Source organism: Sinohyriopsis cumingii, chromosome 12, assembly GCF_028554795.1.
Source record: "Sinohyriopsis cumingii isolate HCF-2022 chromosome 12, ASM2855479v2, whole genome shotgun sequence".
In the NCBI taxonomy this organism is placed as follows: Eukaryota; Metazoa; Mollusca; class Bivalvia; order Unionida; family Unionidae; genus Sinohyriopsis; species Sinohyriopsis cumingii.
Window position 1 is genome coordinate 55,085,914 of NC_142972.1, and position 16,003 is coordinate 55,101,916.

A 16,003-nucleotide genomic window follows, 5' to 3' on the forward strand; every position below is an offset into this window, starting at 1 on the left:
AATGTTTTTCTAAATGGAAGAGTAATACTAAAATAGATTTATTTAAAGGTAGTTGACACACACACAGATATATATATATATATATATATATATATATATATATATATATATATATATATATATATATATATATATATATATATATATATATATATATACCTATACGCAACCTCTACATATGCATGCACGAGTTTGCGAATATATACTATTTAAGATTATTCTTGGCGTAAGAAATAACGTGTAGAATAGGAGTAAAGGTTAAGCTAGACGTTAATTGGGTTGATATGGATAGTGATTGAATATATGTTAAATGTTTTTATCTTTTGAAATAAATTAGCTTACAGTCGGAGAAATGAAGCTGATGTCAATATGTTTATGCTCTTAAGATTAAAAACTGTAAATATTATCAAGGTTTAAATAACAGCACATGATCCGGTGGTTTTGGACGCAAAAGCTGTTGTTAACATTATATTTCAAATGTTTGTATACGATCTAGTGGTTTGGTCGAAAAAGCTGCAGCGAATATTGTGTTTCACATATTCAGTGTTTGATCATTTGGTTTGGTCGAAAAAGCTGTAGCCAATATGGCGTTTCAGATATTAGTGTTTGATCTAGTGGTTGGATCGAAAGGCTGTAGGAAATACCGTGTATTAGATACTAGTGTTTGATCTAGTGGTTTGGTCGAAAAAGCTGTAGGCAATATCGTGCTTCAGATATTAGTGTTTGATCTAGTAGTTTGGTCGAAAAAGCTCTGCGCATAGTATCTTTTTATCATTAAAAGCTATAGTCTGTACCATGGATTAAACGAATAATCTAGCGGTATGACAATAGAATTTCAACCTTTTATCGTTTCGTTTTAATTGAACAACATACATGGTTACGCGGTAGATTGTTTCACAAAATAACCGAATAACAAACGTCTACGCTAACCAGTTCTTACACACTTTTTGGAAATATTTCAGCACTCATAGTTTAAACGCACATGCGTCATCTTTAATCTCAAGTCTCATGGTTGTATCTTAAAGGTAGATTCGTAGCAAACTTATCTCGGCCTATTGCTTACAAACAGGACACGATCTAACAGATCAAGGTCTGTTCTGGAATACCGCTTCGTACATGAACTGGGGATTTGATAAAGTAAATGTTCAAGAAGTTATTTTCATAAAGTTGCAATGGATGTACCGCGTTTTGCTGCCGAATCTCTATCAGCTTGATCGCTTCCTTTGTAAAGATAATTCTGAGCTCTCAGGTGATAGCCCAAGGTTTAGTCACTCGCTACCAATTAACAGAGTTTCTGGCCTGATCAAGTTCCTTATCTAGAACTTAAGTTTCTTTCCTTTTGCTTTTATTATTTCAAGAGTGACGTTACAAATGTGATAAGAATTGATGCAATATACACTCATGAGTGTTATCAATCGCGTGGTAATTTCTATTTTCTAACAACGAAAGGAGCTAAAATTAATTTGTGCGTAAAATATCTCCTCGATCAGAACTGGGACCATTTAAAGCATTACGCCACGGAGTTGCACAACCATACGGTAGATGAACAATTTTCGTTTTGTTTGATTGCCGTGCGGCAGGCAAGAAGACTGCGTACGAGAAGAGAAAATATTCAAATATACCAGTATAAAAAGAGACTTTTCGAAATTCGGAAAAGATGCAGAGATTTGATTTATCAAAAATCAACAAAACCAAGAATATAATCCTCATCCTTAAATAACACTCAGAAAGTTGACTAAATTGTATTTATTTTATTATACTCTCTCTCTCTCTCTCTGTATATATAAATGACAAAATAAGTTCTAAATTTTTGGACGTAGAGGTCGTGAAAAAGAATGACATCACTACCATGATTCATGTTGAAATACGAATATTCATGAATATGTTGAATATTCTTCATGTCATCCTAAATTATGTAAAATCGGGATATAATATAGTCAAGGCAAAGTATAAAAAATATTAATTTCGGATGAAACTGCTTTTAAATCATCTTTGACAGAGTAGGGCAGCATTTTGTAAATATAAATTATTCTATTGACATCATTAATACCGCTTTCCAAAATGTATCTTCTCTTACACAACTTAAATCTTTACAATGTAAAATCAAAAATAGAAATGAAGATATACTTTTTTGTGTTATTGAATATAATCCAAGTTTGCCTAATATAGGTAAGAGTATCAATGAATATTGGGATTTATTAAAAATTATCATGAAAAAGCAAGTGTTAAATCGCTACACGAAAGCAAAACCACACTTGCTTATAAACGGACTACAATTCTTAAAGATTTACTAATCATCAACTAAATGTAATATACCTAGATGTTCGCACTGTTCTTTTATTAATGAAAATACTTATTTCAAAAGTAATAATACGAAAGAAACATTTAACATGCATTATGATACTAATTATACATCATCAAATGTTATTTAGTTGATCACATGCAAAAAATGTGGCAGTCAATATATTTGACAAACCAGTCAACACATATATAAACGTATGAACTAACACAGATCAGACATAAACAATTATATCGATGAATCTTTATCATCTCATGTTACTGCACATTTTAACAACAGTTACCATAATATTAAAAATGTCTCCTTTCAACCTATTGTTATAGCTGATTCTGAGATGGAACGTCTGCTAAAGGAAATCTATTAGATTCACCGTCTTAATACAGTTTATCCTACATTTATTAATCATCTTTTAAAAATTTTTTTAAGATAAAATTATTTTTTTTATTTGAAACATGTCCCTTGTTTGCAATTGGTTAAGAATATTTCAGTATTATTTTAAATCAAAGAATAATTTAAATAATGAAAATTAACATGATAACAATAAGTTGACTAATTCTTTAAAAATGAAGTGAATGGTAAAATTAATTTTCAATATATTATGATTAATTATTTATAAAATACTTATTTTTTATATGATTATACGTATTATGCACATCATATTATTTTATTATATAATTTGAGTTCTGATGAAATATTGAACATTCGTCAATAATATATCAAGGTATAATATATTATAAATTTTTATTTTATTTATGATAATAATAATATTAATAAAACGTTATCTCTATTTATTCATAAATTACACACACACACACACACACACACACATATATATATATATATATATATATATATATATATATATATATATATATATATATATATATATATATATATATATATATATATATATATATATATATATAGAGAGAGAGAGAGAGAGAGAGAGAGAGAGAGATGATAGTACCCAGTAAGCAATATATGTTATTCCTTAACGTATTTACATAAGGCAAACACGGAGATGGATATGCATAGCAAATCAACTACACGCACAAACAGAAAGGCACGCAATGCACAAAAATACTGCAGAAAAGTTAATAAGAAAGAAATAAAACACAAATACAGTCATGACATATATGGGCGTATTAGAAGAACACACAATACACGGACAAACAGAAAGGCACGTAATGCACAAAAATACTGCACACAAGTTAATAACAAAGAAATAAAACACAAATACAGTAAAGACATATATGGGCGTATTAGAGGAAAATGTAGCATAAAAAATCTTTTAAAGAATCAGCATTTTTCGGCTTGTAAAGGCGATGATATTGTAACGTTCGGCACAAATAGTGTCCATCAGTTACAATTAATGGAACACTGAAACATACTTTATACAACGAAATGAACCTACTTAAGTACTAAGATTATTGAGAGCTACAGCTGCAAAGATCCCTTAGGTATTAGTAGAAAGCTAATGTTAAGGAACAAATATACCGTACTTCCATTCATCTTTTCTCCTGTCGACCTTCCATAACATGTTCGCAAACTGCTTCAGTGTGAAAGTAAAATCCATTAGAGATCAACTTGAAAATACGACTTCAATCGACTCGTCCTCACCATGCAGTTATGATTTCAAAATCTCTGTATCAGTGTTTGAGCCTGTCTTTAATAATTTTTTTATGTACAAACCGGATAAAGAGTGCTACAAATCCATACATAAATGCTCCTTCTGTACTTAGATTCTATGTGACCTACAATGAATGATATTATTAATACTTCTCTCTCATCCGGGGTATTCTCATAATTTTTCAAAAATGCCACTGTAATGCCTCCGTTGAAGAGACCAACCGTTGACTCTAATCACTTTCAAAAGCTACCGCAGCGTTTCTAATCTCTTATTTTTCTGAAAACACAGACAAAGTTGGTCGGTCTAATCGGTTGTTTATCATCATAATTTAAATGATAGTTTTTGTTTAGTAATTTTCAATCTGCATGCCAACCTTGTCACAGTACCGAGACTGTCCTTCTGGAAGCAGTTAATTATCTTCTCTCTGCTTTGGAATGCGGACAGGTTTAAATTTTCTTACCCTACTCGGCTTGTCTGCAACAAAAGACAAATATACCTTGATCTATTACTTCACCATGTCAGATACGTATTTGGTATTCACGACACAGTCTTACTATGGTTCAAGACATACTAAGCCTAAACGACACATATAGTGTCTTTAAATGGAACATGATCAATCCTAGTTGACCTTTACTTGGACGTCCCTCGTGGTTCTGTTCTCGAACCTGTTCTTGGATTTTGTACACTTATCCCATTTCAAGTGTACTAAATCGTCATCCTGTGTCTCACCAACTGTATGCTGATAACACTCAAATATGCAAATTTAGTCACTCATCTAATGTCAACGATACCATCCGAGGCGTAGAAAAGTGGAGTTTTGATGTGAAGTCATGTATGACATGTAACAAGCTGCACATGAATGATAATACAACTGAAGCCATTGTATTTCCTTTTACAAGGGCTTTCTCATTCCCATCATCTGCGTAAACAATAAGTATCATCAATACCGACATCAACTTAACACAATCAATATGAAATCTAGGTGTCACTCTCCAGTTATCACTCATTTCAGTAACACGTCACGTACACATGAAAAGCTGCATATCTGTGGATGATACACGTCAGCTCCAAGCACAACTGTCTTATTGCTTATGCCACGAAACACTTGTGTATTCCGTAGTACTATCTAGACTTGACTAGCGTAATTTCCTTCTATCTGATTCCTCTAAACTCCAACTTCAGAAACTTTAAAACGTTTAAAACACTGCGGCTCAAGGCGCGCTCAGAGTATCAAGATTCAAGCATTCATCCTCCCTGCTCTGTACTTTCCAAAAGCCGCTTGTTTACTACAGAATCAATCACAAAATATCTCATTTCTGCTACATTTCGTTGATTGAATACGGTCTGAAATACATATTTGACCGCATATATTACTTCTCGATTGTTGCGCTCTTTTTCTGACACTCGTATTGCCATTATTCCATCTTTTGAAACCAAGTTCTCGGAACAAGGTTATTTTACATTTCATGGTCCAGCTACCTCATACCTAGTGCATGATCTCGTTTATGACCACTCTAAAACCTCATCCCTTTAAGCTTCAAGGACAGACTTAACAATTTATCTTGACTCTTAATTATTTTTGGCATGCTTTATTTGTAAGTTCATTGTGTCGTTTTTTTTCTTCTTGTAATCTATACACATCAGTCCACTTGCATTAGCTAATACTGTCAAGCACTAAGAGTTTTTTTTTAAAGATTAAGTGATTTACTAAGTTATTTATTGTTATTATTGTTGTTGTTGTTTTGTTGATGTTGTTAAATGAATGCAACCCCCACCCCCGAATCTTTGACAAAGGAAGGAATGATATTCCAATTCTTAACTCAGCAAGCAGTTAATGTTGGTCCATGAATTAAACCATACATTGTTAGCCACTGTACCAAATGTGGGAATTGAGAGAAGACCTTCAGTGAAGCAGTGTAAATAGCATTAATGATTTCTAGACGTTAATATAAGAGGCTGAAATATATATTGAGACATAGAGTTATATGTTGTGATAGACATGTGGTAATTTGCTTTGCTATGAATAGGGATCTAATCCAATTTCCTGAATATTTGCTGGAATGGGTTGATAATTCAGCAATTAATATGAATATTCTTCAGTTATTCTTTTATACAAGATGAAATCATTTCCTGCTTAAATAGGATATATAATTTTCACTGCAATAATCCTATCAAAAGTCTCATCTGTAAAGTGAATCATAACAGAGTCTACAGAGTGCACAAAGACATGGCATAGCCCAAATGTTTTTCTTTATTAAATCATGTTGAATAACGTAATATTTTTTTTTTAAAGAACTTTGTTTAATACAACATTCCTTTAGCAATGGATTATTTTAAAGAAGACCACTTTGCGTCAAAGTCTGAGTTTGAAATTTTAGTAACTTTTAATACTCAATAAAGAGAGCTTACTAGCGGTTATGGTAGCATGAAAGTGTATGCTCAATGTCAATTGTTTACTTTATAATAAGCAGGAATGAGAAATAAATCACTCTGGGTTCGTCTCTTTTATCAGCTTGTAGCATGTTTAATTAATCAAATGTATTCCAAAACCAGTTTAAAAGATCAAGCACATAACAGGAAGCTGACTTACTTGTATGTATTGCTTATGTCGTCTTCTCCTACTTTTCCTCCTCATAAATAGACGAAAAGGAAGAGATAGTCAATTGCATGCTAAGAAAACTATAGGTGAATCTTTGGTTTTCATAAAAGCATGCCTTACTTAATCATAGTTTTAAGTTTCCATTTGTATGACAGGCATATGCCTCCGATAGCGAGTGCTGTTCCTCCAGATCTTATAGGTAATAGTGGACGAAGCGACGGTGTACTGCCACATACTCAAAGCTTACGCTATATTATATACATCTTTGAGAAGCGTCTGGTACTCTGGGCAGCAAAGATTGTTCTCAAAAACTGAACTTATATTTATAAATGTTTGGCAAAAACTTGACATAGACAATACCATGAGCATAGCGATTCCAAAATAGGATACACATCTATTTCAGAATACAATCACGAGAGCAGCATGATTTGTAACTGCAGCCACTTGGATTTCAATAAGAACGATGCTGAAGTTCTTGTTATAAACATCCATTGTTTTCGTTTACATACCACCATAATATCGGTTTGCCACCATTCTTGTAATTCCTTTCCACTCAATGTTCCTTGATTAATAATAACTTGGAAGTGTTTACGATTATCATGCAACACACGAGAATTCGTCTTATTGTTTATCAACTTCTTTATCTCACTTGATCATGTAATTTCTTCACTTCTCATGACTATCACATACTTGAAAGATTATCTTATTGAGGATATGAATTAGCGATTCAGAATATATTTTGTATGCGTTACATTGGTCAGGGTTCAGCTGCGGAGAAATATTTTTAATTGTCTTCAGCGTTCTGCAAAAGAATTACACCTTAGTAGAAAAGGTAATGTTTTGTGCCGATCTATCTCTTTGTAAGCATTTCACAAGATTTTATTCAAGCTTTTCAAAGATGGATGCTAGATATGATATTAACTTTATGTCTTGCTCCAAACTGATCCCATTTAAATATGAGTGAAATTGTTTTGGCGTTTCTCATAAAAGCTGCTAACATGGAAGCATGAACACTCTAGTCACTTCTGAAGACTATTTGTATCCATAAGAAATAGCTTTTGCGTTAGAGGCAGTTGAATCAAAGGATGCTTATGATATGGTAGTCAATGTTTCATTCAAGTTTATACAATTTTAAGTTCACGACTACTACTATTACCCTGGCCCATCAGACGGTTGCTTTACGACTGATCTTTTCAGCGACTGTTAGTTTATAAGAACGAACCTGTCGTCAGTCATAGTTTTGCTAATTTTGTTTTTGAACACTAAGAATATCCTGTAATTCCAGTATTCCAACATGTCTGACTTAATGATCTCCAATTCCATTGTAAAACCAGCTCTGATCAATCTTTGTGTGAAGATCTCAATTTACTGTAATACTTCCTTCATTCCCTCTGTAATTACATGTCAAACTGTTCTAAAACTGCTGCTTGGACTTATGTTAAGATCATAAAACAGAGACCTATCTTTCGCATGTCAGTTATTTCTTCTTCCATTAGTTAGTTTACATTAATTGCCCATTTTTAACTGAAATGAGAGAAACATGCACTTATCGTACAGATGGGTCAGTCTCCTTTTAAAGATCGATACAAACTTCAGTGAATAACTTTGAGATGGCTGTGCAGTCCCAATCTTGACTTGCATTGATCACAGATGTAATACTGGAAGTCAATTGTAGTCACAGGGACGGATGGCGACATGTTACGACGCTCCCTGGCTGCCTTAGTCTGGCCCCGGCATTCATTTCCAGGTTAATTGATGCTTTTTGGGTCAGGGCAAACCTGCAGTGTTCATTCTAGCCCTGATGATCTGAGATCGCGCCACTTTCGGCTGTATCTCAATGTGTCGCTTAAGCGCTTGCGTAGTCGGTATTAATTTCTTCGGTCATTAGCCAGTTGCTCATTGAATATATGTTTCGGCACGAGGATGACATCCATTTTGATGACATAGTCTGACCAGTAAAGTTGAGTCTTGAGCAGATTTACCTGGATAGTTACTGTTTTGGAATTATCCATGACTTCGAGTTTGGTAGCCTTATCTTGCCATTTGATCGCAAGGATTGAGCAGGGATCCCGTACATGGAATTTCTTCAGCTACTGTGTTTACAGTATACAGTCCAGGTCTCGCAGCCATCGAGCCGAGAGGTGAAGACCACTGCATTATACACCTTCAACGTGGTGAATAGGGTGACATGGTGATGATCTAGTATTCTGTTGCAGCGCTTTCCGAATGACCGACTTGGTTGATCCTTGAGGAGATCTGATCTCTATCAAGCCAAACTGCGTTGGACAGGACTTTGCCTAGGTATTTGAAGCTGTTCACAATTTTCAGTTGGATGACGTCAATGGTGAGGACTAATTGTAATGCACTGGTGTTTGGAGCTGGCTGGAAAAGAGCTTTAGTTTTGCCAAGGCTAATCGTAACGAAAAATAGCTTGGAGGCTCCGGAAAACATGTTGAGGATTGTCTGCAGGTCACTTGTCTTATGTGCCATGAGGGCACAGTCATAAACAAACAAGGTAAAACGGATGAGAGCTTCCGGCGTCCTCGTTACTGCAGTGAGTCGTTGCAAGTAGAAGAGTGAACCGTTTAGCCGTAATCTGATATTCACTACTTCTTTGGGATCCTGGACGGTATGGTTGAGGATGCATGTAAAGAAGAGGTTGAAAAGGACTGGTACTTGGACTCAACCCTGTTTTATCCTGTTTGAGATCCCGATCTTTCAAACATTAAGGCACGTTTTACAAATATATCATAAAAATATCCGTATCAGTTAAATATACAAGTCTGATAAAAATGTCGGTATATTTGTTCCTCCTCTTTCTGATACATACTTTTTTATGATGATATTCAATACCTTGATTAGCAGATTGTATGGATCTGAAGCTCTAGGAGGGACTTCGAGGCAACTCGGAATCGCTGTCTGGTGGCAAAAGTTCTCCACTGTCTTCCTTCTCCAAAATAACATCCACAAAAACATTTTCAGACATCAAACATTTAAAAAGATGTTGTTTGCTTTCAGTTCTTCTAGGGTATGATGAATTTGTTATCATTAAATGAAGAATATGATAGAGTGTTCAATCCAGTCTGTAGTCAGGGCCTTAAAGCATAAAAGATTTTATCTTTTGCCTTATGATTTTGTAACACATTGGACATAATGAGCATTTGTCAGCGCACATTTGACAAAGACAGTGATGTGAACAGGGTAGAAAGAGTATGTTTCTTGCGTGCGTTTTGCACTTGATACATGTGACAATTGTTTTCAGACGTTTGTTCTCCCTCACAATTGTCTCTTTGTCTGTAAAAAGAGAATATAATGTTATAAGTATCTGGTATCAGGTTCAAAAGTCACATTTATCTATAAAAAAATAATGCCATCGTAATGATTAATAACATTAGTCAAAATACTACTGAGCTTTACAGCCTATAACAAGAAAGATTATGTAAAAACAAATGGGACATTATGTAACATAAACAAGAATACAAGCATATGTTCAACCATTAAACAGATTATATAAGATTTGCAGGTGCCCCTCCATCATTCTCAATTATGTTTAGATTGTCATGGAATAATCCAGTGATACATCAGTCATAATTATGTATATAAATGTATTTATATACATAACTCTTTAAAGTGAGATGCAGATTAAATGTGCTTTTGTAAACGAAATGAAGTGTCTCTTGAATGGAAAAAAATATGTGTCTATAAATAAATGTTATGACGTATCTAAAAATAAACCTGTTGACGATTTTCCCATTAGAGAGGTCGGTCAAGTGGGTTCTTATAACAATTAATGATGTTGGATATTAGGCAAGAAGTCACGTAGGTAGGATTAACAAAATACGTTTTTACCCCATTGCTTGCATATAAGTACGTGCAACTGGATGATTTTGGTCATTGTATTTCTTGTGGCCATGTCGTAGCAGTATAGGGAAATAAATGACTGATCAAATTGAAACATTATGGACAAACAACCTTATTTCAGTCACAACAATTGTTGAATTATAAATACTTGAGCTTTTTGTAAGCAAACGAAATATCCATTAAACGAAAACAACACCAAAATCGGAGGATTTTTGACCTTGAATGAGATTGTTAGTTTTTGTCCTGAAATAGCAATCTTGAAGCAAATAATATGATTATCAATGTGAGAATTAATATACAAAAAATCGATATCGTTGGATCAAACGTAGAAGGACAATTTTCATCAGAAGATATCTACGCCTATCATAAATTAAAGCTTCTGACACTATGTTGTTTACGTGATAACCGCCCATTTTTACTAGAAAAAAGTTTAGCACACCAGAAAACAGATGCAGAGAATGCAACTTGGATAATGAAAGTTGAAGGCTTCTCCTTGATACAGACCATTTTGAAAAATGCAACAAGGCAATGTAATCTATTTCACTTGCTTTACTGATGTAATTCATACATATATTAACCAGTCGCCTTTACATAAACATAACGGTTAGTAGTTATTCTACTTTGAAACAGTGTCTATAGCTCACCTCGTTATTAACGATATAATCTCAGAACCTGAGGTGTGTATGTATTTTTGAATATAGGTACTTTGTTAATCGTTTCTTATCTTTTCATTGTCAATCTGCTCTTAATTCATTAATTGCTCCTTTGTGTACTTATTTTAGTTTGTGTTCATCTCTATACAAATTGACCTCCAGCGACATTTTCTGTATCGCATTTTGTAAATATAAAAGTCGAAACGTTTTTGTTATTTCACATCATAAATTAGTCTTTACAAAAATTAAATGATGAAATAAAAGAAACATGCAACAGAGAGTACAAAACATCCAGCTGGATGATCTCGACAAGATTCTAAACGTATAATTGAATATGATTGGCTATGTTGTGATATGACTACATATTTGACAAAAAAGAGGCCATGACTCGTGGAACTGTCCTAGCTGTTTTGGTCTCAAATGTCTTAAGAAGGAGAAGCCGAATATTTATACATTCATTTCTTTTGTATTCGCGTTAAATATTCAGAAGCTATTCTCAATCTGTAACACTTGTTTCAAATGAGAAACAAGCTATAGGATGTATGGGCGTGAGATTGCATTCATCTAATTCCTTGAGATACGCATCGAACAGGTAACATTAGCGACGTAACACCATTTGCTTGTTACATTGAAGATTAATTTTAACCGTAATTTTTTAAGCCATAACGCCTAAGGGTTAAGATTCTAATAGATATTGTATGAGGCAAAGCTATGTAGGGGCTTGGCCTTTCAAACATCAAGGCACGTTTTACAAATATGTCATAAAAATATTTGTATCAATTAAATATACAAGTCTGATAAAAATGTCGGTATATTTATTCCTCCTCTTTCTGATACATAATTTTTATGATGATATTCAATACCTTGATTATCAGATTGTATGGATCTGAAGCTCTGGGAGGGACTTCGAGGCAACTCGGAATCGCTGTCTGGTGTCAAAAGTTCTCCACTCTCCTCCTTCTCCAAAATAACATCCATGATGTCCTGTGCTGTATAATCACTCTTGCCTGATAAGCAAGTAACAATTATTATTTGATTGTGACTGCATATTTATATACAATTTGCAGCACAGTTGAATTCACGCAATTTTTAAAACATGAAATAATTAACTAAAATACTGTCATAATACCTATAAATTCAGTTGCCAAATTAGCCCAACTGAAAACATATTTATTTCTAGTCCTTAATATTGGTATACTGTGCCCATTAAATGTTATGACCTAAGGGGACAATTATAGTAGTAGCATACTAACGGGGGTGGAGGCGCCTGATGTTTTGGAGCGCCAAAACTACTGATAATTTTTGTTTTTACAAAAATTACCAAAGTTGTATGTTTGTAAATGTGTTACTCTTGAGTCCGGACCTATCAGTAGGTTACATAACACATCCGTAAAACAATAACTTGCAAACTTTTTTCTGCTGCCAGAAATGTGGTTCATTAACAAATAGCTACTCTATCCATCGGCGCCCCCACCCAACACCCCACTAATCCTCTTTTTTGCATCATAGCGAGTGAGAGGGATCCATACATCAATCAATACTATCGCATGGGCACAAATCAGTGACAATAGACTTCTATCTTTGAATCCGTCAGATAACCACCAATATTAGGAGTATGATGGGTATTATGTTTTAGAAACAAACAGTCAATAAATAGTTAGATTTTGTTAACATGTATGGTTTCTGTACATGTTTATCAGTAATATGTTTGAGGTGAAATTAATGGGCCTAATGCGGCAACAACATGCTTGCATAGGATGGTGCTTGATTGTCTTGCGTGAATAAAATAATTTCGATGCCAGTAAATAAAACCAAATGGCATTAATTTACAGAAAAAAATGTTGGCCACCAGGGCTTCGAAGGGGGAGCTCATAGCGCTCCCACAAAACCCATACCTGGTGGAGGGAGCACTTGCCACCTATCAAGAACGCACCCTGGTTCGGCCTTCCGGCCTCATATTCTGTTCCTTTCGGCCACAATCGTCACCATTTACGCCACTGTCCCCGGGTGCCATTTACCCTTTGTACACCACTGTATCATAAGTCAGATATAAAGGAAACTGTACACGTATTACACATTAGGGAATGGACAAGACATTATAAAGTGAATATCCCATAAATATTAAATCCCCTTTCATTTTTCTTAATCTCAAATTAGTTATTTTTTAGATCGTTAATATCGTAATCACGATTATGTCGGTACTTATCAAATTGATCAGATTGACACTTATTCGAAAATAACTTTCAAGTATAAATGCTGCCTAATGTACAATATCATATGATAGACTATAAAACTGGTCGACAAGTACGCAGAGCTCTATGGCAACATTACTGTGATTTGAAAGATCGCAAATCGGAGCAAATATTTTACAATTAATCGACGACTCATCAAACATTTTCGCGAAGGAAAATATATCAAAGTATTACTTACCTTTACTTATTAAAAGATCAATTGCAAGGGCGACTGCACTTCTAGAATATCCTGTTTGAATCACAATCCGTGCAGCATCTGTATCCAGCTGACTTGGCTCGTCTACATTCCAACAAGATGTATGCATATTATTATTATATAATCGAAACTCACGGCAGAATCCCATTTTCTTAACCTTTCTTTTAGTTTTGTATTCAAATTTTCTTTCAAGCTCGCTCATCACAATTTTTAAAATACTTTTCTTGCTTCTTTTATTCCCGTTTTAAGGTCAGGCAATTAACCTAGTACTTAAATATTTAGATATCGTTTATACTATTAATACACTTTCTCGTGTGATCTTTAATTTACTTTCTCGTTTTCTTGCTGACTCTTTTGTGTCATTTAACGAAATTTCCAATAAATTCCCAATAACTTCAGAAACACGTGTTACATGTGAGAAATCGTGAAAACAAATGAATCGTCTAAGTAGGATTATTCGTTGTGATTAATGAAAAAACTTGTTTCAGTTTCACATTGTAATTTATATTTCTACATCATTTAGCATAAATCCTATATCTGCACTATTCAATCGTGACTGAAAAATGAATGCACACACTGAAAATATAAATAAGATTCACACTCATGTTTAGTACTTAATGGATAGAATTAACGACAACAATTTGTATAGGGGACGGGTAATGAAATGTAATATCTCTCTGATGTATAACTATTACCGTTATCGTTTCCTACACTAAGATGTTGTGAATCTGGATGGTTAGCCATAGGATAGTTCCTCTGGAAATTTGAATGGACCACAACATCTTCTTCCTAAGTCAAAGAAAATACATGTCCTGAATTTGAAGACAACCTCCAAATACTGAGCACGTTATTATTTTTTATTACAATGAAAACATATCTGCAATCAAACCCGACTAGTTTTTTAAATAGGTTAGCAAGTTTGACAAAGTTAACAATTAGCAGTTAAGATAGGTTCCATCCAAAAAGACCTTAGTATAAAATATTCACCCAAAGAAAGTTTCTTCTCTCATACAAATAACAGTAAAATGCAATAACTCAATAACATATTCATTATTAAATTTCGGTATTAAAGAAAGATCAAAAAGTCCCTGCAACAGTCTAGTTAGGTACAACATTAAACAAAATGTAAGAACTCTAGTGTCTGTTGTATGCATCATAAAATTTCAGAGAGCGGCCTCCCCCCCCCCCCCGTGAAAATGCCATCTCCCAAATATCCCCCAAATAGAACACACATATGCACACACATATCATCCTGTGTACATCATCGAGTATATATATATATATATATATATATATATATATATATATATATATATATATATATATATATATATATATATGTATATGTATATTGTAGTGAATTAGTATTTAGGTATGGTATTATCTCTCAGAGACTACTAGGCACAATTTTTATATTATTGTAAAATTATATTAAATGTGACCAAACAAGTAAAGCCTCCGACAACATATTTAGCGTATAACATGATGCAGAACATTCATCCAACATGTATAGGGAAATATTTGTTTTGTTAAAGTTTCGAGATTTTCCAATGTTAAACACCTCGCTTATTTCATTTTCAACTTTTTTGACATTCTCAAGTAATGTTAAGAAAATAAATTTCCATAATCTGAAGTTTTGCTATTATTGGTCATGAAACGAGAAACGCGAAAAGGAGACCCCCATATATTAGTAAACAACGAAATTAGTACAATATTCGCCCATGCGCCGTATATCGGTTGAACAATAACAGCATACAATTGACATAATCAGGTACAATTAATTTAGCATTGTTCCATTTACTAACATTTACATGGGATATAGTCGTCACAAGATGTTTGGCGAGAGAAGAAATAATCAGTAAATTGTGGGACAATTGTAGAGGTGTGTGACACGTGCGTGTATTTGAATGCATTTTGCAATAATTTTAAGATCACGCTGATGCAATATTGACTTTTAACATGGAAATATGAAATATGAAATATGAAAGTTTAGAACAGACTATTTCATGGTTGATTTTATTTGCACAGGATGGTCTCAGATAAATTTAGGATATTTATCGCAGGAGACAGGAATACATGAAGAGTAAGCGTCATCAGTAAGGCGTGCTCTTCAACAAAAATGTTGCATCAAGAAACACATATTATTTCTGACACATTTTCATATCCATCTTACCCATACATATTTAACTAGTTTATCTAAGCCTTTCAATGTGGTAAATTAATATTGAGCAGTCTAAGCAAGACTCGTGCAGCCATCATGTAAATCTATCGAGAGATAGCAGAAACATCCCCTAAGATTGTTTCTGAAATCTTACCGATGTTTCTCACATCCAACCCGAATAAAACTGGTAATGAGCTTATCAATCTATTTATATGGATGGGTCTATAAAACTATTCAGTTCATATAAAAATATTATTAAGAGACTCTGGAAGGTCTTGAAATGATTTTAAAAATCTGCTACATAATTTATAGTTGTTAAATTTCGGGCCGAACAATGCCAATCAGTAAATTC

At 33.7% G+C, this 16,003-nt stretch overlaps 1 protein-coding gene across 3 annotated transcripts in view; it reads right to left on the reverse strand.

Moving 5' to 3' along the window:
- Nucleotides 1–1,736: 1,736 nt before the first annotated feature.
- The window catches only part of LOC149786489 (uncharacterized), a 72,421-nt gene continuing 58,154 nt past the window's right edge, over nucleotides 1,737–16,003 (reverse strand). For all 3 annotated transcript variants that reach the window (XM_089976952.1, XM_089976953.1, XM_089976951.1), the window contains 4 exons: nucleotides 14,186–14,279; nucleotides 13,473–13,574; nucleotides 11,906–12,049; nucleotides 1,737–9,822 (listed from right to left, as the gene is read on the reverse strand). In XM_089976952.1, coding sequence (XP_089833078.1) covers nucleotides 9,626–9,822; nucleotides 11,906–12,049; nucleotides 13,473–13,574; nucleotides 14,186–14,279 — 537 coding nt within the window. In that variant the 3' untranslated portion in view covers nucleotides 1,737–9,625. The remainder of the gene's footprint in view (nucleotides 9,823–11,905; nucleotides 12,050–13,472; nucleotides 13,575–14,185; nucleotides 14,280–16,003) is intronic.